We start from the raw sequence: 22,936 nt of genomic DNA on the forward strand, positions 1-22,936 counted from the left end.
ACGAGGTGGAGAGAGAAGCCCAAGGCAGAAGCATCCCCAGGTTGATTCTGAAGGGAGATGGCTCTGAGCCATGACACGACCCATCAGCCCAGCCCTGTCAGCAGTGGGAAGTCAAGCAGGGTTTAGCTGAATCCCTTTTCAGCCAGGGCCCACCCCAGGCACTGCTGTCACAAGGATGAACCTGTGTGAGCTCCTCCAGCACGGTGTTTTGGCCAGAATGTTCAGTTGGAGGCCACTCATCTCCATTCAGAGGGATATTCCCCTTTTATCTCAAAAGAAAACAGAACCAGGACCACGTGCTGCTCCTAGAACCCTGAAATGGCACCACAAGGAGATCTCCAGGATGACAGGAGGGCTGGCAGGAGTCCCCAGGCTGCTTCCATGGGCAGGGGCAGCCCAGGAGGAGCAGCAGGAGCACTGGGCTGTGATGCCAGCTGCAGAAGGGCACCTGGGCCTGCAGTGACAACCACAGGGACCAGAGATCCAGGAGGGAAACATTCCTTCCACATTGCAGCTGTCTGCTGCCTCTCACTCTGAGAAACCCCCAAATGACAATCTCCTGGGCAGCAAAACTGCTGGAACAGAGTGAGTGCTGGATGAACTTTGGAGCAAACCCATTTTGCAATGGCAGGGAGTGGAACAAGGGGATCTCTGCAGTCCCTGGCCCCCAAGCCGTGCTGGGGCTCTGGGATCCAGCTGTGCTCACTCTGCACTCACACATGCAGAGCAGCTGTGAGGACAGAGCAAGGACTGGCAATCCCTGGAGGTGCCAGGAGCCTCAGGGGTGCCTGAGCCAAGCTCCTGCTCAAGCCATGAATTGTCACCAGGTTTCGTAGGGCTTTGTCCAGGCAGGCCTGAAAGACTCCAAGGAGGAGCAATCCCCATTTTCCAAGCCCCCATCTCAGTGCCTCATCTTGTTCAGAGCCCAAAACTGCCCCTTTCTCCAGCCAGAACCTGCTGGTCCATTCCAGCCTGAGCTGTTTCTGCCCTGTCACAACCTGGCTGCACCCCAGGGACCTCCTGGGGCAGGGGACAAACACCACCAGGGCCCCAGGAAAAAGGACAGTCCCTAATTTGTGTTTCTTTACCAGACCCAAAGCATCACAGACCAACAGCCACAGCTGAGGTGGGAGATCCAGCACAAGGACAACCTCTGCAGGAATTCTCCTCTGCAGGCTGGGAGAGCTGGGAATGTTCCCCTGGAGAGGAGAAGCTCCAGGGAGAGCTCAGAGCCCTGCCAGGGCCTGAAGGGGCTCCAGGAGAGCTGGAGAGGGACTGGGGACAAGGGATGGAGGGACAGGACACAGGGAATGGCTCCCACTGCCAGAGGGCAGGGCTGGGTGGGAAATTGGGAATTCCTGGCTGGGCTGGAATTCCCAGAGCAGCTGTGGCTGCCCCTGGATCCCTGGCAGTGCCCAAGGCCACATTAGACAGGGCTTGGATCACCTGGAAGGTGTCCCTGCCATGGCAGGGATGGTACCAGGTGGTTTTTAAGGTCCCTTCCAGCCCAAACCATTCTAGGATTCCAAGGAATGCTGTGTACGAGCAATGAAGGGCCCAGATGACATCAGGACAATGAGGAGACACCTCAGACACTTCCTATAGTACTGGATTGAAAAACACTCCTTATAAAATCCCCAAAAGCTGCTTTGGAACCAAGCCAAGATTTGACAACAGGACAAAGTGACCCCAACCAGGCCAGTCCCACTGCCCACCTTGACCAGCACACACTGGTGTCCAAAACAAGGATTTTTTGATGTTAAATCTCAGGGTTTAGGATCATCTTAATAGAAACAAGCATATTGTTCAAAAGCCTTTGACTATCTTTGCTTTATCCATGGCCCTTTCAAGATCACTCTGAATAACCAAACTCAAAACAGAAAATTCACTCCACAGCCTGAGACAGGATCTACAACACACAGAAATACAGAAATGGAGCATGGCATGAGGAGAGAGGAGGAATAGGGAGAACTGTTCCACTTCTACCCTTTCATGACATTTTAACATGACTTTGGGAGTTGATCACATCTTGTACCACACAGAGTTAAGAATTTGTTCCAGTATCTCTTGGGGGAAAGTAGTTTTATTTTCCCTGAATAACCACTGGTAAATACCACTTTGGTGTTGAAATTTTTACCTTTACCACAACAATGTACAAACCTTGTCAGCGGCTCTGTCCCTCTTTCAGGCCCTACAGGAAGTATCAGCCTCACACACACCCAGCTGTATCCACAGGATTTATGAAATGGAAAGCTCCTTTATTCTGTTACGCTGTCACTGCCCATTTTCCCAGGTTTTACTCACATTTCTGGAGTCTTGGACTTGTTTTTCCCATTGAAGAATTCTGGAAGCGCACGACGTTCAATCACGTGGATGCTGCAACAAAAGCAGTTCAGGTGTCAGATCCTGACACAGCCCTGACTCCAAGGAGGCTTCCCAGCTGCAACACATGTCCTCCCTCTGGAATCGGTGACTTCTCCTCAAAGTCACAACAAAAAGGCTTTCAGTAGTAGAGATAACCACAGAATGGTCAGACAATCAGTAGAGAAGTAAAAGAGAGAAAGGAATTGAGGTGGGAATTACAGGGAAATCAATGTAAGCAAAACCACTGAGGAGGCAGAGTGAATATCTCTGCTGCTTGAAATTCTCTTCCTCATTCCCAACCCCTGAGAAGGGCCAGAAAGATTCAGCACAAAACATGGGAACCAGACCTAAACAAGATCACTTCCTTCAGCTCCCAGGCTGATGGGTGAGAAAACAAAACTAAATGAAGCCGGCCTGTGGAATCCTCTGAATCCTTCCCTCTGAGGGAACTTCCCAGGGCTGTTGTGGAATCTTCTGAATCCTTCCCTCTAAGGGAAATCCCCAGGGCTGTTGTGGAATCCTCTGAATCCTTCCCTCTGAGGGAAATCCCCAGGGCTGTTGTGGAATCCTCTGAATCCTTCCCTCTGAGGGAAATTTCCAGGGTTGTTGTGGAATCTTCTGAATCCTTCCCTCTAAGGGAAATTCCCAGGGCTGTTGTGGAATCCTCTGAATCCTTCCCTCTTAGGGAAATCCCCAGCGCTGTTGTGGAATCCTCTGAATCCTTCCCCATCAGGGAAATTTCCAGGGCTGTTGTGGAATCCTCTGAATCCTTCCCCATCAGGGAAATCCCCAGGGCTGTTGTGGAATCCTCTGAATCCTTCCCTCTGAGGGAAATCCCCAGGGCTGTTGTGGAATCCTCTGAATCCTTCCCTCTAAGGGAAATCCCCAGGGCTGTTGTGGAATCCTCTGAATCCTTCCCTCTAAGGGAAATTCCCAGGGCTGTTGTGGAATCCTCTGAATCCTTCCCCATCAGGGAAATCCCCAGGGCTGTTGTGGAATCCTCTGAATCCTTCCCTCTGAGGGAAACCCCCCAGAGCCTCGCCTTGGAAGAATTTGCCATAGAGTCTTCCCAACCTAGGCTGAAGGAGAAGACTTCCCCATGGAGTCTTGCACACCACCACGAACCACTCCAGTTCCTTTCCTGAAATGTCCCAAATTCTGGTGGTTTCTCCTATCCTTGTACCGTCGTTGGCTGTGGTGTTCCTGGTGGCTGGCCCCGTCTTCCCTGCAGCTCAGCGCCCTTTGTGCCAGCCCTGTGCCCTCCCATCCTTATCCTTGTGCCCACCACACGGTCTGGTCCTCTGTCCCTGATTTTCCTTGGGTGTGCTGACCCTACAAAGGCCCTCCTGCCTCTCCTGGTGAGCTGGCCATGCTGAGGTGGTGTGTGTGCCCTGGGCTTGCCACGCTCAGCCAGGCAGCCCTTCCTCAGGAGGTGCTCCCTGGGGAAGGAGCCACAGGCAGCAGCAGCAGCAGCCAGCGTGGCACACGAGCCCCTGGCACCCCTGGCACCCCAGCCCAGCCCTCACCAGTTGTAGTCGAACCAGGAGGCGTAGCTGGGGATGATGATGTGGTTGGTCTGCTCGGTGACGTTGTCCTCCCCCGCGTCCACGGAGCGGCTCTGGTCGCCCTTGTTGGGGTCCTCGTCCTCCTGGGGGCACAGGGGGACACAGCAGGGTGAGGCAGGACAGGGGCTCCCCAAGGCCACCTCCTGGGACAGCTCTGGGCCCTCTCCACCCAAGCCTCCTGTGAGCAGCTGCTCTTCTGCAACTCAATTTCCCACTCCTGACCCCAAGTGATGGTGAGGAGGGCACAGAGGAGGCAGCGAAACAGGGTCAGGATTCATCAGTAACTGCACAAAACACCTCAGGTGTTGTTTGAGCGATGTTAAAAACAGCCAAGTCCCACAGGCACACCCTGAGGAGTCACTGGTGTCAATAATGGATCTTTATCTGTGATCAGATCTTTATCTGAGCTTCCCCAAAGACAACAAGTATCACTCTGAGCACGTTCAGTGATCTGACATCTGTTAAAAATAGTGCTTGGCATGCAATTCAATACAGAAACTACCCTGCAGCTCTATTGAAATGATCAGGAAGCCAAAGCAGGGTTTAGATTTAGTCTTAAAATCTAAAAAACAAAGCAAAACCTCTGAAAAACCTCTCATCTGAAGAATGCTTCTTGGAAAACACTCGGCATCTGTCTCCTCATTCTCCTTTATAATACACCAGATTTAAAAATACCAAGTCATGCCACAGAATCTGGAGAGTTTTGCAATAACAAACCCTCAATCCTGTCAATAACTGATTTAATCTTACAGATCCCTGGAAAATGAGTTCAGGTCAAGTTGCTGAAGGTGAGATTAAGATATTGACAGGACACAGGGAATGGCTTCAAGGAGAAAGAAGGCAGGGCTGGATACAGGGGAGGAAATCTTCCTGGTGAGGGGCCAGGATGGAAATCCCAGATGGAAATCCCTGGCAGTGCCCAAGGCCAGGCTGGACACTTGGAGCAGCCTGGGACAGGGGGAGGTGTCTCTGCCATGGCAGGGGTGGCACTGGGTGTTTTTTAAGGTCCCTTCCAGCCTAAACCATGTGGGATTGTACAATCTCAGTTGTTAACAAATTGAGGAAGCAGCAGGTGCTGTTACCTTTCCTCCAGTCGCCACTGTCTCCTCATCCTGCTCATCTGAAAGGTAAAAACATTGAGAATTACACCAATAAACTCATTTAAATGCTCACAGGCCCTTCCAGCAACACAACTATTTAACTGGAAAGGACATTTCATTTCTTTCGGAAGGGAAGGGAGGGGGGAAACAAAGTGGATCCCATATCACTACAGCAATTACACCTTTACCTATCCCAGACCAGGAAACAGGTAAGAATACAGAGAAAGGATAATTAGACTTTCTCAACACTTCAGGATGCATAATTAATTACTTCCTTTCCCAGTGTCTGGGAAATAATAATATATATTAATATATTAATATATATAATATATATTTTTTTATATATATATTAATATATATATAATAAGACACAGGATACGAGTTTGTATCTCATGTCAAAGCTCAGGGAACCTGTGATTTACCCTGATTCCCAGTAAAAAAAAAAACTGCTAGAAAAGAGCTTGTATGTCATGTTAAAAAAATAAAAATAACCGCAGCCTATGAGGGAACAGCCTTGCAATGAAGAGCTGGTACAATGGAACTTGAATATGCATGAAATATGAATTAATTCAACAAAATAGTCAAAGTAGGGATTGCTTTTTAAATGGAGGGATTCAGAAATACTTAAAATATATTTTAAAAGATTGACTGCAAGCAGGATGTGAGGGTGAGGCTTGGGGCTGCAGGGGCTTTACCCAGGTCTGCCACGGTTCCTCCTTTCACCGGCGTGTTCTCACTGTCCTTCTTTGGGTTCACTGCAAGAACAGGAGTGATGAGAGAGCAGCAGACAGGAGTTCTGAGCCTGGCCTGATTTCCCTGGGCTCTGTCTGCAGTTCAGGAGTTCACAGGCAGCACGAGGGCCCGTTTGTCCCATTGCCCTGCATTGCCAGCTCCTCAGAGAGCAGGACAGCCCCGCTCCTCCCCACCTGCCCAACACACAGCAAGGCTGCAGTGCAGATCCAAACCAAGAACACCCCAAAGGAGAGGCTCCCACAATTATCTGGGGCCAGGGATGCACAAGGAATTCTTTTCCCCAGACTTATTATTGCCCACACCAACACTTCCCTGAAAAGAACTAAAAGCACTTGACACATAGCACATTTTCCACCCATTTAACATCCTTCTTCTGGGGGCTTGGCAGGGAAATACTTTGCTCCAGAAAACTCCATTTCTTTCCCCCAGCATGAGCCCGTGAAATGAAACATCTAAGCAGATCATTGCACATCTATTTTTAGAAGTGTCTTTTACAAATGTAGTTTTGTATTTTGAAAGGCCAAAAGGAGGTGACACTGCTGCCCTTTTCAGCTGTTACATGCCTGACCAGATAAATTTATGGGCAGAGACCACCTGCCCCATGGCCACGGAGTATTTCAAAGATTTGACAAAATATATGCAAAATTTTAATGCAGTTTAATTTCTAACATTCAAAGAGCCCAAAGTGTTCTTGTATTTTACCATTTTTGGGAAGTACCACTTCTTCTATGTTGGGTACTGGGGTGGGATCCTCCATGTCCTTGGTGAGATCCTCCTGCTCATCCTCCTCCTTCTGCCCCCTCCTTTTGCCATAGAGAGCAGCTTGGCTGGAACAGAGCAGACACAGGGGCTGTGCCAGGCGTCCCTGGACAGTGCTCAGGTGCCAGGACAGGAGGGTCAAACCCTCCTGAAACCACTCTGGGAACAGAGGCAGAACCAGCCCCACATCTCCTCACAGACTCCAACTCGGGCTTTACACTTGGAAGGAGGAATTCACATTATCAACTCATTCTTGATAAAACTCCAGTTTTGTCTTATTAAAGTCCAACAGGTCCATAAACAAGACCTGAATTTTTAGCTTTGAAGTGCTCCCCTCCACACCCACACATAATACCCCATAGTTAGTAATTAAGTTTTAATTACTATTTAAAACTTCCTTATTACTATTTCATTAATAGCAATTAAGTTTTTCTTTGGGTAAAATACTGGTAGAATAAGGAATTGCACATACTCCTCAGGAATAATCCCTCAAGGCTATCCAGAAATAATTACAGAACCCCAGGTCACAGAGCTCTCCCCATAAACATTTCTTAAATTTCTTCTTTTCCTCATTTCTTTTCACCTCAAATCCCAGGCCTGTGGAAACCTCCAGACACTCACCCTTTCTTCCCTGTCTTTTTCCTGGACTCCACAGGAGTGGGGGGTGGAGAAGGGGAATGTTTCCTCTTCCTTGTGCTGGCTGCTGCTTTCCTGTCCCTCCTCTCGGGGCTCCGCACGGGCTGGGAGGGAGCAGAGCTCTGAGTTACTCCCAAATTCTCCCACTGCAGAGCTGGAGGCTGCATCCTTCCTTAACCCACCCCAAAACAGGATGCCACAGCTGCTCTGGGCACCCTGTGCCAGGGCCTGCCACCCTCCCAGCCAGGAATTCCTCCCCATATCCCATCCATCCCTGCCCTGTGGCAGAGGGAGCCATTCCCTGTGTCCTGTCCCTCCACCCCTTGTCCCCAGCCCCTCTCCAGCTCTCTTGGAGCCTCTCCAGGCCCTGCCAGGGGCTCTGAGCTCCCCCTGGATCCCTCCCTTTTCCAGCTCTATGCATGCAGAGATAAAGGACACTCCTGTCCCCCCAGGTCCCCCTCGGCAGAGCACCACTCACCTCCTCATTCTTCATGGAGATCCTCTGGCGAAAGCTCACGGATTTCCTGTTCTCATCCACCTCATAATCCTCCTCATTCATCCACTCATTGAACACATCCGTGTCCAGAATCCACTTGGCATGAACCTGCACAACAGGAGACACAGGGAGGCTGATGCTTTGGGAAGAAATAACTCCATGAGAGACCTCCCAGGATTAAAGACATTCCCAGAGCTTTATCAGGTCTGAATGTCCCAATCCCTCTGGTTTCACACATGCTGTGGCAGTGTCACAAGGCAGCACCACAAGGGATGAACGGGACTCAGAATTCAACCTCTGCTCCTCATGCATTTTCAGGCCTCCTGAAGTGTGAAGTCAGCTCTGAGAGCTGGGACAGCAGCTCTGGGTTACCAGTGTTCTTTGGATGCTGAAAATTGCCATCAAAACCTCCTAAATACACACATCCCCTTGGCAGGTGTGCCACAAACACCAAAAAGTGAGGAAGAGTTGGCCATTCCCTGGAGGGACAAAACCAACTGCCAGGATTATAACATCCACTTTTAGCTAGTTTGGTTCATATGGCTGAAAAACCTTCTGGTGCTTTAGGGTCATTTATACAAGCTATTACTGACTTATGAATACTTCACACAGTTATCTCTGACTATTCCTAGGAAGGTTTATACCCAAAAATCCTGTTTTCCAGTGGGTTACAGACTCACCTCACCTCCCATGGACTGAGCCAGACTCACCTTCCAGGGTTTCTCGGGGATCGGGGCGTCCTCGATTTCTGCATCGATTTCGTTGGCGTGGACCCAGGTGTCGTAGCTGGGGGGGTCAGAGAGAGCAGCTCAGCCACCAGGAACACCAGCAATGGTTTTCCAGCAGCTCTGGCACGTGCAGATCTCACTGCTGGCACTGCAGGGCTTCCCTCAGGGAACAATCCTGCTCTGTGCCACAGGAACTGGGCACAGGGAGGGCATCTAATGCACATTAGGATGTAAAAATCCTCTGTGAACCAGCTCCAAGTGCAAGTCTGGAGAGATTCAGGGCGTAAAGGCAGTTCTGAGTCACCCAACCAAACCCTGCCCTAATTCACTTCTTTCTGCTCTTGTGACTTCAAAGCAAGAGCTACTGGATTCCTGGAAGGGAAGAAGTTGCACTCCGTCCTAGAAACCATTCATTATTTATATTCACTCTTCCACATGATTCCCTCAAAAGTCTATTTATTAACAAACTGCACTGAGCAACAGCAAAAGCCAAAGTCCTTTGTAAGCAGCACCAGGTGCTGAGGACCAGGGAGGAGTCAGGTGCAAGGAGAGATATCCACACAGCATTCCTGGCTTTATCCTGTTTTGTGGCGTTTTTGTGGTTTAAAAACGCCAATAAAAGCTTGACTACTGATAGAAATATAAAAATATTTAAAGGCTCTTCATCTGTATAAATAGAAAACTTCAGTGTAATTACTGTTTGCTCTCCTCCACTGAAAGCCCCATGTGAGATAGAGTGCCTAGGAATGTGTGTGTGAACAGATTTTAGTGGCCTGAAAAACTTAATTAAACAGAAGTCAATAGTGGCTTATCAATGTTTTGATCTTCCACAGCCTGGGCTCAGAAACCAGTTATTGCAAATACAGTGAAGTTCCTATCAGCACATACATTGAATTTTAACATGTTCCAAGAGCACAGGGCAGGTTTCTCAAAGGGGTGCTTTAACAGTCACTTGCACCTGACTGAAGGCAACCCTTGGAGTGAAATCTCCTTGGCAGAGTTCAGCCAGGTGACTGGAAATTCTCCCTTTAAAGTTTAAGGAAAGGCTCATTCCAGCTTTAAAATCTGCTTCAATTTCCAACCAGTTCCTTGTGGCTCTGCAGAAGAACTCCTTTTCCAGCCTCACCCACCTGCCAGTGCCACAAATGGATGTGGATATTGCAGTTTTGAATCATTGGTTAATTCTTTTCAAGCTTAGCACACTGGGACCAAGACTTTTTCATCAACAAACATTAAGACTCAGGGTTTGCTGTCCCCCCAGTTTTTTTTTTTTACCTGTCTGGAAAAAAGCCCCAATGTACCAGCACCTGCTTGTCCTTTTTCATCACAGGTCTCAACCACTCATCTGCAAAGGGAATGAGATCCAGGTGAGATGTGGAGGGAAAAGCACAACAATTCACTTTTCCAGAGTCAGAGGGATCCAGGGGCAGCCACCTGTGCCAGGGCCTGCCCACCCTTCCAGCCAGGAATTCCTTCCCAATATCCCATCCATCCCTGCAGTTCTTAAGTACCAAACCCTGCACCCCAAATCCCCAAAACAGAGCCCAGAGAAGCATTACAGGAGAAACCCCAAGGATGTGAACCTGTCTCTCTAATCCCAGCTGGAATTTTGGGCTGCTCCCCACAGTGTGACCTGGGGCTCAGAGCCTGAGACACACACAGGGCTGAGCTGGTGCTGCCAGAGGGACAGAGACAAACCATTCCTGATCCCTGCAAACTGCAGGGAGCACTTCCATCTAGTGGCCAGCACAGGCCAGGGAACGTGGAAAAAGGGATTTATTTTTGTCTGTGCAACTTGGGCTTGAGGACAATGACCCACCAGGTAATTGAATTTATTTAAGATGAAAAAGGAAGAAATGCTTTTTGCTATTTGCTGAAAGAGGTAGATGTGAAATTGCTTTTTTTGGACCTTGCACTTCATGCAGGCAGAATGAACTTGAACAGAGCCAAGCCTCATGGAGGAGCTCTCCTCGCCACCCACACACAAGGACTGTACCAGCATTCCCTGAAGGATTCCTGGAGAGCCAGGAACTCGGAATCAGGGAGTTGCTGAGGCTGGAAAAGCCCTCCAAGATCAGAGTGCAGCCACTCCTCAGCACTGTCCCGTGTCCCACATCCACAGAGCTCTGAAATCCCTCCAGGGACCTTCCCAAAAATCCAGCCTAAACCTCCCCACACACATTATCCACACTGCAGCAAGTGTTCCTCAGGAGCAGGCTGGAACAGCCCTGGTGAGCACTTCCACAACTTCTCATGGCATTAATTACAAGACTATTCCCACTTAAAAACTGCCACAGAACGTTACCATCATCCATTGAGGTAGGACTTGGATATACGTGGTGGGTAGCCTTGGATTTCTCTTCAGTGACTGTTCCCTGTGGGAAACATGGGAGAAGGGGAGCAACTGCATGAGAAACCCTCAGCACATCACCCCAAAAGGCAGCTGGTGTTCAAAACTTACATCCATAAACATGTAAGATTGATTTAACAGCACAACAAGCTGCAGAACCCATCCTTGGATGGCAGCAGCAGGAATTGGAATGGTGCTGTGGGAGTGGGATACTCTGGGGTCAGGGGCTGAAGGGCAAGAGTTCCCACAACTCAGCAAAGGGACAGGGGCAGTTCTGAGCAGCAGCAAAGGAGGGAGCTGGGAAACAACAGAAGTTGGAGCAGGGAGGACTTGGGATACCAGGGAGCAATGAGATGAGGCAGTGAGGAAATGACAGCAAGGGGTTAAAAAAAAATGAAAACAACCACCACAGCAATGAAGCAAAGTTAGCAACAAGATGAGAATTCAGAGGCAGAGCAAAGGAAAGCCCAAAAAGCAGAATTAGGGACAATTTCTGTTTTCATCTCCTCACATCCCCGTAGAGACAAAGCTGCTTTAAAAATCCCTTAAATCACTCATGGATACAGCGTGGAGCTCACTACAGACTTCCTTTATGAAAGGAAAATTGACTCATTCACTCTAATTTAAGCAATAACACCCATCCTGAATCAGCCAAATAATTAAGAGCAACTTGTGAAAATCTGCCCAACTGAGGCTGAAACAATGGTTCATAATCGCAACACAGGAAATACATTAAATCTGGAAAAGAAACTCTTTGGCTACAGCTGTGAATTGTCCTGACACAAAAGCCATCAGACCATCCAGAGGTCACACTCCAGGTTATTTCTCTCCAGACAAGTGAGAAGACTGTTTATGTTTTTAAGGATGAAGCCATTAATCTTGCTCAAGTCATCCTTGAGCACCTGGAATTACGAGGGCAAGGCTCCCTGAGGCTGCCTGGGCTCTGCTCAGCACCAGCAACCAAAGAGTGAAATAAAGCAGAAACCAACGAGCACTTCAGGAGTGAAGCTTCCTTCTGCTGTCCCACACATCTGGAACAGCTGCCTCACTCCCTGCTTCAGACCCAGGTTTGGACAATAAATCAGCTGGGGATGCCCCCAGTCACCCAGAGCCATCTGGCAGCAGATCCCAGTGTGCTTTTAGAGCACAGGGGAGGATAAAAACCATTCCACAAGGGAGCTGCTGCTGCTGCCTGTGTCCTCAGAGCCCCCAGGGCTAAGGCAGGGGGTCCCTCAGAGCTGAGCAGCCCTGGGTACAGCTGTGCTGTGACACTCACCTGGTGACGCTTGACAATGTCCTTCAGCTTGTTGGCCAGCTTCAGCTCCATGTCAGGGATGAGGTAGATGGTTGGTCTGCTCAGACAGTTGTTCTGTGAGAAAACAGCAAGTTGAACAAGGAATTAGGAGGTGATCTGTGGCAAAAATAAGAATATTCCTATAAAAATCCCCAGTGCTGGAACTCCAACAGAACCCAGAGCAGGGAGTGACCCAGGTCAGTGATCCCAGCTCCAGGAGCCCTGGGAGAGGGACAGTCCCTTCACACAGCTCCCCAGCAAAGCCTGCCCAGGCTTTTATTATGCACTGAAACAGCTGTACATGAGCAAGGTTTTCGTTTGGTTTTTTTTTATAATAAGAATATTGTTGCTATTTGCTGTTCTTCCTGTTTCCATCCCTAATGGACACCTGAAAGTTATGTTCTGACTGCATCATATACTGAACTTGGCTTCAGAGCTTGAAAAAAAATCACACATTATTCCCACAAAGCAGTTAAAAAACTGAACTTCAAATGAGACTCCACAGAGCTGCTAAATGGGTACAGATAATAACTAGTTTGGTAAAGTGAGAGTAAAATGGATGTAAACCTGGAAAAGGCAGTTTAGATCCACTGGAAGTCAGCCCTGGAATGTGTTCAGGAGCAGTTACTCGGCCCTGAGAGTGCCACCTCCCCAGGGACATGGGGACACCTGGGATGTTTTATCTTTCCCTGCAACATGTTTTCCTCACATAAATAAATGAAATTAAAACCTCTACATAGCCACAGAGGGCCAATGGAAACATTCTGCATTTTTCAAGTGAAAAATGTGAAATTGTGACTAAGGTGGGTGGGAGAGGGAGGGGAGAGTCCCACACTGCTGTAGAGGGTCGGGGTGAAGTCGTTCCCTGAGTGCCCAGGCTCCCTGTCCTTGCCTGCACCAGCGTTTTCTCAATGTTCATGAACATCTCCACGTTCCGATCCATCCGGGAGGGATTCTGCAGGTCAAACCTCCTCCTGTGGAGGGAAAGGATTCACAAATATTAACTGCACGTCCCCAGCAGCCCAGAACCTTCCCTGCTCCACACAAACACCGGATGGTGGCAGCCGTGCCAGGACACTCAGCACAGCCACAACTACTCCTGCTGCACTTGGCACCCTCGCCAAGAAATCCACATCAACAGATGCAGCTGATCTGGGAGACGTTTAGGGAGGAAAAGGAAGGCTGACAGTGTCCACCAAACCCTGCAGCAGGGCCGTGCATTCTGCCACAGTCACAGGGGGTAACTGAACACACAACCACCGTGGATTCCAGCAGCAGATGGGAAAACTCATGGAGGAGCTCTCATGGCTCTCTTACTCCTAGCTGCACCCATCCACCAGTCCTGGGAACCCAGAGAACCAGCAATTCCTCTGCCTGATGTGAGAACAAGCCACCCCAGGACACAGGCAGCTAATAATCCATGGCAGCATTTTATCACTGCCTTTACCAGACCCTGGTGCTTGAATTTTGTTATTTCACAGACAAATCATCACAATTACTGCAATGCCAATGGAAATCTGTCCATCAGAAAAGGGGGGAGGACACAAAACCTGAGAAATCCTTCTGGGAAGCAGCACGAGAGCCCCCACATTCCCTCTGCTGTGCCCTCCTGACCATGTCTGGAACTCGTGGATGGGCCAACCCAAAAGAGGGACTGGAGTGGTGACCCCAGGGCCTGAGGAGGGACAACCCCAGCCCCAAACCAGCCCCAGCAGCAGCAGGGATTGCCATAGATGGGCCTGTCCCAAAGCTCCAAGCTGTGTCTCCCTGATGCAGAACATGACCTGGAGCATGCCTGCACCTCCAGGTTTGGGAACACGCTGCTGCTGGGCTCTGGAAAAGCTCCCTGGGTGTGGGGTGGTGGCAGGGTGTGAAACCCAAAGCCCTGCACAGCCAGGGCAGTGGGAGGCACTGACAGGCTGCAACCAGCACCCAGCTCAGATCAGTCCCACACAGCCAAGGGCAGCTCCTATAAACACACCCCTGCTCCCAGAACAGATCCCTTTTTCCAGTCCTTAAATGTTCAGAGGTGAAGGAAAGCAAAGCTTAGCCCCAAGGCTTTTAGCCCCAGGCCCTGTGACCCCACTAAATCAAACATGACACCCCAGCTAGGACCACCACGATCTTCTCCAGGGGATTTTCAGGAGGGAGAAGCCCAGGCAGGTGGTTCTGTGGGAACACCCTGAGGTGCTGGGCAGCTCTAGCAACAACCTCTGTCAGGGAGGATGTTTTTTGTCCTAAAGCACATTACCCTTCACACTGAGCACATGGCAAACAAATCAAATGTAAGATCCTGGCACATTTATTGGAATCAGCCTTTAAAGAGGAATTTATGACCTTGTTGTGTGCTTTGGAAAGTTCACCTGACTTGCAAAAGCAGGGCCAGACATCAAGGCTGTCAGGGCACTGGTAATAAAGTCTTTTATAACTGTAATACTGAGGATTTTTGAGTCAAGATCGAGCCCCTTCTCCAGCGTTCAGCCATGGTTTGTATTCAAAACACCCAGAATGGGACACAGATGCCAAATAAACACCTACAGACCTCTTGGCACCTGTGAGACAAACACACTCAGGGCACGACCAGAATTTTTTGCTCAACACCTGCACTGTGCATCCATGGAATGCTGCATGCCCCCAGATCCCTGCCTGCTCCAGAAGCCCAGAGGAGGACATGGACACATTAATAACAGCACTGCTTCAGCTGCCCATTTGGATAAAAGGGCACTAATTCTTCCTGTGCTCAGCTGAAGAGGCTCCCTGGGCCAGGCATGTCCAGCTCTCAGACATACCTACTGTGGCGAGGAAAGGGACTTCTCCTATAAGACAGATCAGTCACAAACAGGTTAAGCAGGAGCGACAATGCAGACCAAAAATCACAATCAAATCAATCAGAGGGCAGGCAAAGAGCAGGGATTACTTGGCAGAGTCAGTGGGAACACATTCCAGGCTCTGGGCTGACCCGGAGTTAAGGTGCAGGAGTGCTGCCCAGCCCACATGCACCAGGCACTACCACGCTAATCCTGAGCAGCAGCAAGGCAGGGACAGGGGAGGAGGCAGCTCCAGAGCCCAGCTGGGCTGGGCAGAGGACTGCAAACCACATTTGCTTGGGAAAAATGTGGGGTGGTGAAATATTCAAAAGTTCCTGAAGTTGGAACCATTTCATTCCTGTATCTTAAAGCAGAGAGGTAGCAGGACACTGCTGATAAACCACACTACAAAGAGGTGCCTGCCCCAGGTGCTGGTAAGCACAGGAAAGTCCCTGAGAGTGGTTTATTCCTGATATAGCCACCTCAGGCAGAGCAGAAATGAATATTAATAATTCCTAAAAACAACCAGCCATTCTCAAACAACTTTGTTTTGCCTTTTAAATGGCTCTTGTGTGTAAAACCAACTCAGTCAATTCCAGGAATGCTGCTGCAGATTGGAAACATTACATCCAAACTATTTAAATTTGTGGACAGGAACAATCTCTGCTTAATTTTATTGATTGTTTACATTTACTGACTTTTCATCCCCATTTTTTTTCCGAGTGCTCTCAAAAATAGTGATTTCAAGGCCAGGTTGAACACTGGGGCTTGAAGCAGCCTGGAATAGTGGAAGGTGTCCCTGGAATGGCAGGGGTTGGAACTGGATGGGCTTTAGGGGCCATTCCAGCCCAAACCATTCCAGGATTTTATGATCCTGTGCTGCTGTTCCCTTGGGAAGAGGATTATAACTTAAAAACACCCAGGTTAAACCACTCCTGAGATGTCCCAGGGATATTTTTCATCCCAGTACCAACAGCTCCAGGGGCAGAGTTTCTAAGTGCTCACACTCCCCATTTTTGGAGCAATGGAGATCTGAGTATTTACTATGATCTGCAGCGCTTCATGCTTTCACAATTATAACTAAACCAAATAATCAATACAGCAACAAAGATTTATGTCTCACAGATGTCAGACTGATTCTGGTTCATTTCCTCAGTCAGACTGCAAGGAAATAAAAAAGGAGCCTCAAACTCGTAATTAACTTCAACTACAGGCCCAAAACCTTAAACTTGGCCAACTCCTCTTTAAATTTAGAAGTGTGGGGGTGTGTCTTAAAAAAGCTACCATCAGCAAAAGAGGAAAAAAGTTCCCTCTTCCCATCTCCACTGCCTTGCCTGCCCGATTCCCCAGGAAGGATTAAATTTAGGTAGTTTGCATAAGCAATTCATGTGCTTGGTTTCATGCAAAAGGTGTATAAACCACAAATAAAAACTTACCAGCCCTGTTCATTCTTATATTTGTAAGCAGCACCAAGAATGTGACATAATGTACCTCCAGCTTTGAAATCCATGAAGCACTTTGCCTGAAACCCAAAAAACAAGGAAAAACAGTGATACTGACTTTTATGCAATTATTTTAAACAAATACATATGGGTTAGCTGAGCTTTAGACATAGAACATATCAAATGAAAAGTTAATTTTCAGATGAAACACTTCTGGAGTTTGAGGTTCTCATTTCAGATTTTTTCTGAAGATTAAACGTATTTGGATTAAGCAGAACTCTGTGTTTGAAAAAACGTGATGTACCTGAAAGCTCCAAGTCCTTCCTTGCAGAGCTGTAAAAACCCAAAGTACACTTTGAACACCCATTTCATAGTAAATTAAACCTCACATTGCAGCTGTCAGGGAAGCAGCTCTTCATCTGTATGAGAGCATCAAAGCAGATCAGCATGAACGTGCACCTGAAGCAGAGTTCAGATATTCCACACTCACATCCCTCCCCCAGGGAAAGCTGTACAGCCACAGTGCAGATCTGCCCTAAAACACCAAACCCAGCTCGTTTCTCCCCTCTCAGCTTCACCAGAGCACAGCTGAGCCACCCAAATTCCCAAAGCAGGAATTCCACAACATTCAAACAGGAGCACAAGGAGGCTGGAAGCTTCGGAGTCCCACCAAGTCCTTTCTCTAAAACATTATTAAAAACTACAGCTACCTGCACTGAAAGCTCAGTTTTCTGGTACATTTTACTCTGGAATTTGCATTTTTCCTGCTCTCTCTGGTCAGGATGGTTGTGCCTGGGAAAAGGCAGCTGGAGTCAGAGTCACCCTGGAAATGGAGTCAGGTGGATGGGGCAGCTGAAGGCAGGACAGGGAGAGACAGCACCAGGATCTGCTTTGGTCATGGAATATTTTGTGTTTCCCAGGAAGTATAAAAAACTTGGAGGGGCACAAAGCAGAATTTGGGGAGCTGCTCAGAGACCAGGCTCTGAGCCAGGAGTTTTCTGCTGGGAGCAGAAGAGACCCCCACAAACAGCAGCACCCCTGAAGATGCACTGAGGAGTTGTCTCCTGCTGGAGGTAACTGAGATCCAAGTGCTGTAAATTAACCTGAGCAAATTTGGCCAGATTAGAGCTTTGAAGCAGCGAGAACAAACACAGGAATAACATTTTTATGACGCCACTGCAACGTTTATTGCCCATTTTTAAGATAAGACAAATTGATTTAAGGCTTGGGAGCACTCCAGTGGTTTATGTACTTGAGGAATGTGGGCAGGTTTATGGTTTGTGCTGCCACATCCAAATGAAGCTCTGCAAAGCTCCCCCTGTCCCTAAAGCTTCCCACTATCACAGAGGTATCAGGAGGGGTGATGAGATCTTAATGACACCTTGGGGTGCACTCCAAAGCACCAGGAGATTCACGGAATCCCAAAATGGTTTGGGTTGGAGGGAGTTTAAGGCTCATCCAGTGCTCCCCATGGTGTGGGCAGGGACACCTCCCACTGCCCCAGGGTGCTCCATGTCCAGCCTGGCACTGGACACTGCCAGGGACAGCCACAGCTGCTCTGAGCACCTGTGCCAGGGCCTGCCCACCCTCAAAAGGAAGGATTCCTTCTAAAATTCACCTGGGAATTGTTCTGGAATTCACCCCATGAGTGAAAACCCTTCCAGTGAAGGAGTGTGCATCTCCCACCCTCATGGAGAGGTTGCAGGGACAACAGCAAAGAACAAAGAGGACTGCCCTGTCACTCCACCACAGGAGTTCTGCCAAGAGTTTTCAGGCCAACTTCAGTTTCAATGGGCTTCAACACCTTAATTGGCTATAAATGATTCCAGCTTTGTGCACCCACCCCAAAGAACCCCAGAGGCACGACCCCCAAGGGCAGCACACATCCTGTGGCAAAGATGAGCACACACCTCCCTGCTGGTGCACACTGACAGGTTTAGGACAATTGTCCTGGCCCACAGACCTCCCCTAAATCCCCCAGCTGGGCCTTGGCATCAGGCTGGCATCATTCCCTCCTCCCAGACCCCTCTGTCTGCATCCCCTCCGCAGAACCTGATCCTCTGGGTGGTGGCAGGGCACCAGGCTGCAGAGTGAAAGCACAGCCCTCACAATGCTGACATTGTTCCTGGCTACCTGTATCCCAAGGGACTGGAGAACCATCCCAGAGCCAGCAGCTCACTGCTGCTGCAGAACGTGGCAAAGTCCTTTCTCAGCCTTGGCAACTTCACAAGTTTGGAGTTTCATCAACCAGAACACCTAATGGGAGCTTGTTTGTTGTGGGAATCCAGGGCTTCCCTCTGGCTGCCCTGGCAGGTCTGGGACCTTGGCAGGGGTCAGGAACCCCCCTGGACAGAGCCCCCAGAGACACTGGCTGTGATCTCTGTCCATGGAAAAGAGTTTTCAATCTTACAGGGTGAATTACAAACTCTGAGTATTTGATATAAGTAATAATTAAGTGTGGCACGGGTGCAAAAGTAAAATTTTAGGATTCTAGATTAGGGGTTCAGAGGGGACAAGATGGAGGAAATTGGGTGTGTCTTGTCCTTTTTCTCCTTCTTCATGCCCTCCATGTTTCACTGTGGTGTTGGCATTTTTCTGTTGGTTCAGGCTGGGGACACACTGTCCAACGTAGGTGACAGATATTGGCACGTTATTGTAAATCCAGCACAGGTAGTTTGTGGTATTTAATGTTTGTACCATCCCACTGAGGGCAGAGCCCCACACGCTGCCCTGCAGGACAGAGCTGCGGCAGGGCAGCAGAACATGTTAGAGATAAACAGAATAAACAACCTTGAAACCAGCACAGATGAATTATGGCTTCTGCTTTGGCAGTGGGGCAGAAAGACAGAGACTTTCTACAATCTCAGAATCACCAATACCCACAGATTCCGACAGTTTGTCCTGCAAAGTGCATTTTGCTCACTCAGTTTAGGATGCACCAGTCCAGATTTGACTTAAATTATACTGAGTTTTAGCAGAAATGAAAATCTTCTCACAGCATTGCAGAAATAGTTTCTAATAAACAGGGAATAAGCTGTATTACACTGAAAATCTGCACTGAGGAGAGGTGTGCTACTCCAGCCCTTCCAGAGGCTGCACCAGGAAGAGCCTGGGCTGGAGCAGGGATGTCCCAACGCCCTGGACACGTCCCAGGAGCAGGACACACAGCCGTGCCAACAGAGTGAGAGCCCCAATACTCACAGGAAGCTTTGTGAAGGCAGGATTGGTGACATGTTTTCCAAAGGCATCTTCCTGGAATTGCAGCAGCTGCACCACCAGCCCAGCCAACGTTTTATTGGTAGGAGCATCTGCCTGAACGTACTGCAAGACAAAAAGCACACGTTTGTTTGGGACAGGGAAGCTGGGAGTGAAGGCTGGCTACCCTCCTGCACTTGCAGAGTTTCAGCATTTTGGGATCCCTGTGTGGCTGGGAAGGGCTGGAGGGGGGTTTGCACAGGAGAAGCACCAAGCAAAAACATTTTCCAAGCTTCAGGCTGAACATCCAGCACTCACCTGTGGCTGATGCCCAGCTCCTCAGGCTGGTTCCAGACAAGGATTAACCACTCAGGATGATCTCAGCTCCTAATAAAGGAACAGCCTTGTGCTGCCCCCACACACAAAGCTTTCTGCAGCAACTCCACAGCCTCCTGCTGTAATCAACTCCTAATTAATCCTCAGAGCAGCCCTTTGATATAAATAGGATGTCCTGCACAGAGGGAAAAGCTGAGCCACACGAAGGTGTCTGCGATGTTTTGGGACAGTCTCAGCAGCTCCCAAGGTTCAATAAAATTACATTTACATGGTGAATGTAAAATCACAGCATGGAATATTAAACCCCTCCCACGGTGCTGAGTTCTTGTCACCCCTAATATCCAGTATTCACTCACTGGGTGTCACCTCCTCTGAGTTCTTGTCACCCCTAATATCCAGTATTCACTCACTGGGTGTCACCTTCTCGCTGTGCCAAGTGACTTCCAAGAGAACAAACATTACTTTTCCAGGAAAAACATGGAGCAATTTGAGCTACCCCAGTCTCCCAGCTTTTCCTCTTCCCTCAAATCAGATTCTTCTAAAACCCCTTAAAAAAAAAGCTTTTGAGACCCAGAACCCTCAAAGTTTTAAAGGTGTGGTGCCAAATACAGTCAAACCTAACTGAGCTTTGCAAAGCATCAGCTCAAAGCCAAAGACACCACAAAGACACTGATTGAATGGGAACAATTATCATTTCAGTGTCTGACCACCCTGAGATGTGACTTCCCCCAGCACTTTCTCAGGAGCAGGCACACATCTGAGAAATTAAATCTTCCCAACTCAGAGGACACAAATTCCCGTGGGGCTCCCAAGTGTCCTGTCCTGTGGATAAATCCTGAACTAGAAACACGAGCCTGGAAAGAACTGAAAGCTAACATTTCAAAGCTGAATTTCAATTTGCCCTCTTCCCTCCCCCAGGAATTAATGTTTTAATTATACCAAAATCACAGAATATCCTGAGTTGGAAGGGATCCACAAAGATCACCGAGTCCAACTCCTGGCTCTGCACAGGACTTTGGACAAGGGCTGGATTTTTAAAGTCCCTTCCAACCCAAACCACTCTGGGATTTTATGAATCTCCTTCAAAAAAACAAATCCAGAAGAATTTGCATCCTTGTACTGACTTATTCTACTTCTCTTTTTCAGATATTTTCCTTCAGAGAAAAAAGAAAATTACATGAGAATGCACCTTGCAAAGCCTATTCTTAGTCATGTGAACTTTTTCAGACAATAAATTTCTTTTCTTGCAGCTCCCATTTTTACCTCTTGCAGGAGGCACTGACAGCTGGAAGCTATAAAGGAGTACAACACCATCTCATCCTCCTTTGCACTGCCACTATCCTGCAGATCCTTTTAATGAGAAGCCCATTACCTTGGAGGTTCCCTGAACAATAAGGGGAAAAACCCTTCAAAAAGAAGCCCAAGACTCCCCTCCATCATTTCTGCATCCTAATGAGCAGCACAAATGGATCTTTAAGCAGTAAAACACAGCAGCCAATTTCCTAAACAATTCACAGTGGGTTTGAGGGATCACAGAGGCATCAAGTCCAAAAGGTCTCCAGGCTCTCCCCTCATGCCCACAAAATGCTCCTGCAGCAAATAAAGGTTTCTAAGCAGTGAATTCCAGAGGACAGAATGATGCTCTGTTCCATAAGAGGATTTTGCTCTCATGCTGAAATGCCAAAGCCCCACTGACACAGCAGAGCTCTCCAACCTTTCCACAATAATTAAAAACACAAAAGCACCCCCGCCCATCTTTCAGCAGAAAATGTGTGGTCAGAAAGCAGAGTGTGAGCAGCAGCAGAGGGAACGACTGCAGCCAGAGCTGCACTGCAGCTGCCCTGGCAGCGTTTGTCACCGGTGGGGGACAGATCCACAGGCAGCTTTGATGTGGGCACTGACCTCAAACACCCACATCAGCTCTGCGGGCGGCTCTGTGCACACACCTTCCCCAAACAAAGGACATTTCAGCTCAGGGCACACGTGAGAGCCAAGGGAAATCCCACACTGAAATGCTCTGATTTGGGATAAACCCTTGTTCCTTTGCAAAGGAGAGAGCACAGAGGAGCTGCAGAGAAAAAACCTCCCTGGATCCCAGACACAGACACAGAACCTCCCTGGATCCCAGACACAGACACAGAACCTCCCTGGATCCCAGACACAGACACAGAACCTCCCTGGATCCCAGACACAGAACCCTCCCTGGATCCCAGACACAGAACTCTCCCTGGATCCCAGACACAGAACCCTCCCTGGATCCCAGACACAGAACCCTCCCTGGATCCCAGACACAGACACAGAACCTCCCTGGATCCCAGACACAGAACCTCCCTGGATCCCAGACACAGACACAGAACCCTCCCTGGATCCCAGCTGCAGACACAGAACCCTCCCTGGATCCCAGACACAGACACAGAACCTCCCTGGATCCCAGACACAGACACAGAACCCTCCCTGGATCCCAGACACAGACACAGAACCCTCCCTGGATCCCAGACACAGAACCTCCCTGGATCCCAGACACAGAACCTCCCTGGATCCCAGACACAGAACCTCCCTGGATCCCAGACACAGAACCTCCCTGGATCCCAGACACAGAACCTCCCTGGATCCCAGACACAGAACCTCCCTGGATCCCAGACACAGAACCTCCCTGGATCCCAGACACAGACACAGAACCTCCCTGGATCCCAGACACAGAACCTCCCTGGATCCCAGACACAGACACAGAACCCCCCTGGATCCCAGACACAGACACAGAAACCCCCCTGGATCCCAGACACAGAACCTCCCTGGATCCCAGACACAGACACAGAACCCTCCCTGGATCCCAGACACAGAACTCTCCCTGGATCCCAGCTGCAGACACAGAACTCTCCCTGGATCCCAGCTGCAGACACAGAACTCTCCCTGGATCCCAGACACAGACACAGAACCTCCCTGGATCCCAGACACCGACACACAACCTTCCTGGATCCCAGACACAGAACCCCCCTGGATCCCAGACACAGAACCTCCCTGGATCCCAGACACAGACACAGAACCCTCCCTGGATCCCAGACACAGAACCCTCCCTGGATCCCAGACACAGACACAGAACCTCCCTGGATC

General features: G+C 49.1%; 1 protein-coding gene across 2 annotated transcripts in view; it reads right to left on the reverse strand.

Moving 5' to 3' along the window:
• Positions 1–22,936, reverse strand: part of SMARCC1 (SWI/SNF related BAF chromatin remodeling complex subunit C1) — a 64,355-nt gene that overhangs the window by 36,584 nt on the left and 4,835 nt on the right. For both annotated transcript variants that reach the window (XM_030266911.4, XM_041714195.2), the window contains exons 2-15: positions 19,496–19,615; positions 16,289–16,374; positions 12,938–13,019; positions 12,028–12,120; positions 10,707–10,776; positions 9,677–9,746; positions 8,384–8,459; positions 7,656–7,781; positions 7,163–7,281; positions 6,485–6,609; positions 5,725–5,784; positions 5,012–5,049; positions 3,891–4,012; positions 2,305–2,376 (exon numbers count right to left, since the gene is read on the reverse strand). In XM_030266911.4, the coding sequence (XP_030122771.2) occupies positions 2,305–2,376; positions 3,891–4,012; positions 5,012–5,049; positions 5,725–5,784; positions 6,485–6,609; positions 7,163–7,281; positions 7,656–7,781; positions 8,384–8,459; positions 9,677–9,746; positions 10,707–10,776; positions 12,028–12,120; positions 12,938–13,019; positions 16,289–16,374; positions 19,496–19,615 (1,259 nt within the window). The remainder of the gene's footprint in view (positions 1–2,304; positions 2,377–3,890; positions 4,013–5,011; positions 5,050–5,724; positions 5,785–6,484; positions 6,610–7,162; positions 7,282–7,655; positions 7,782–8,383; positions 8,460–9,676; positions 9,747–10,706; positions 10,777–12,027; positions 12,121–12,937; positions 13,020–16,288; positions 16,375–19,495; positions 19,616–22,936) is intronic.

The sequence above is a fragment of the Taeniopygia guttata genome, chromosome 2, assembly GCF_048771995.1.
Source record: "Taeniopygia guttata chromosome 2, bTaeGut7.mat, whole genome shotgun sequence".
NCBI lineage: Eukaryota > Metazoa > Chordata > Aves > Passeriformes > Estrildidae > Taeniopygia > Taeniopygia guttata.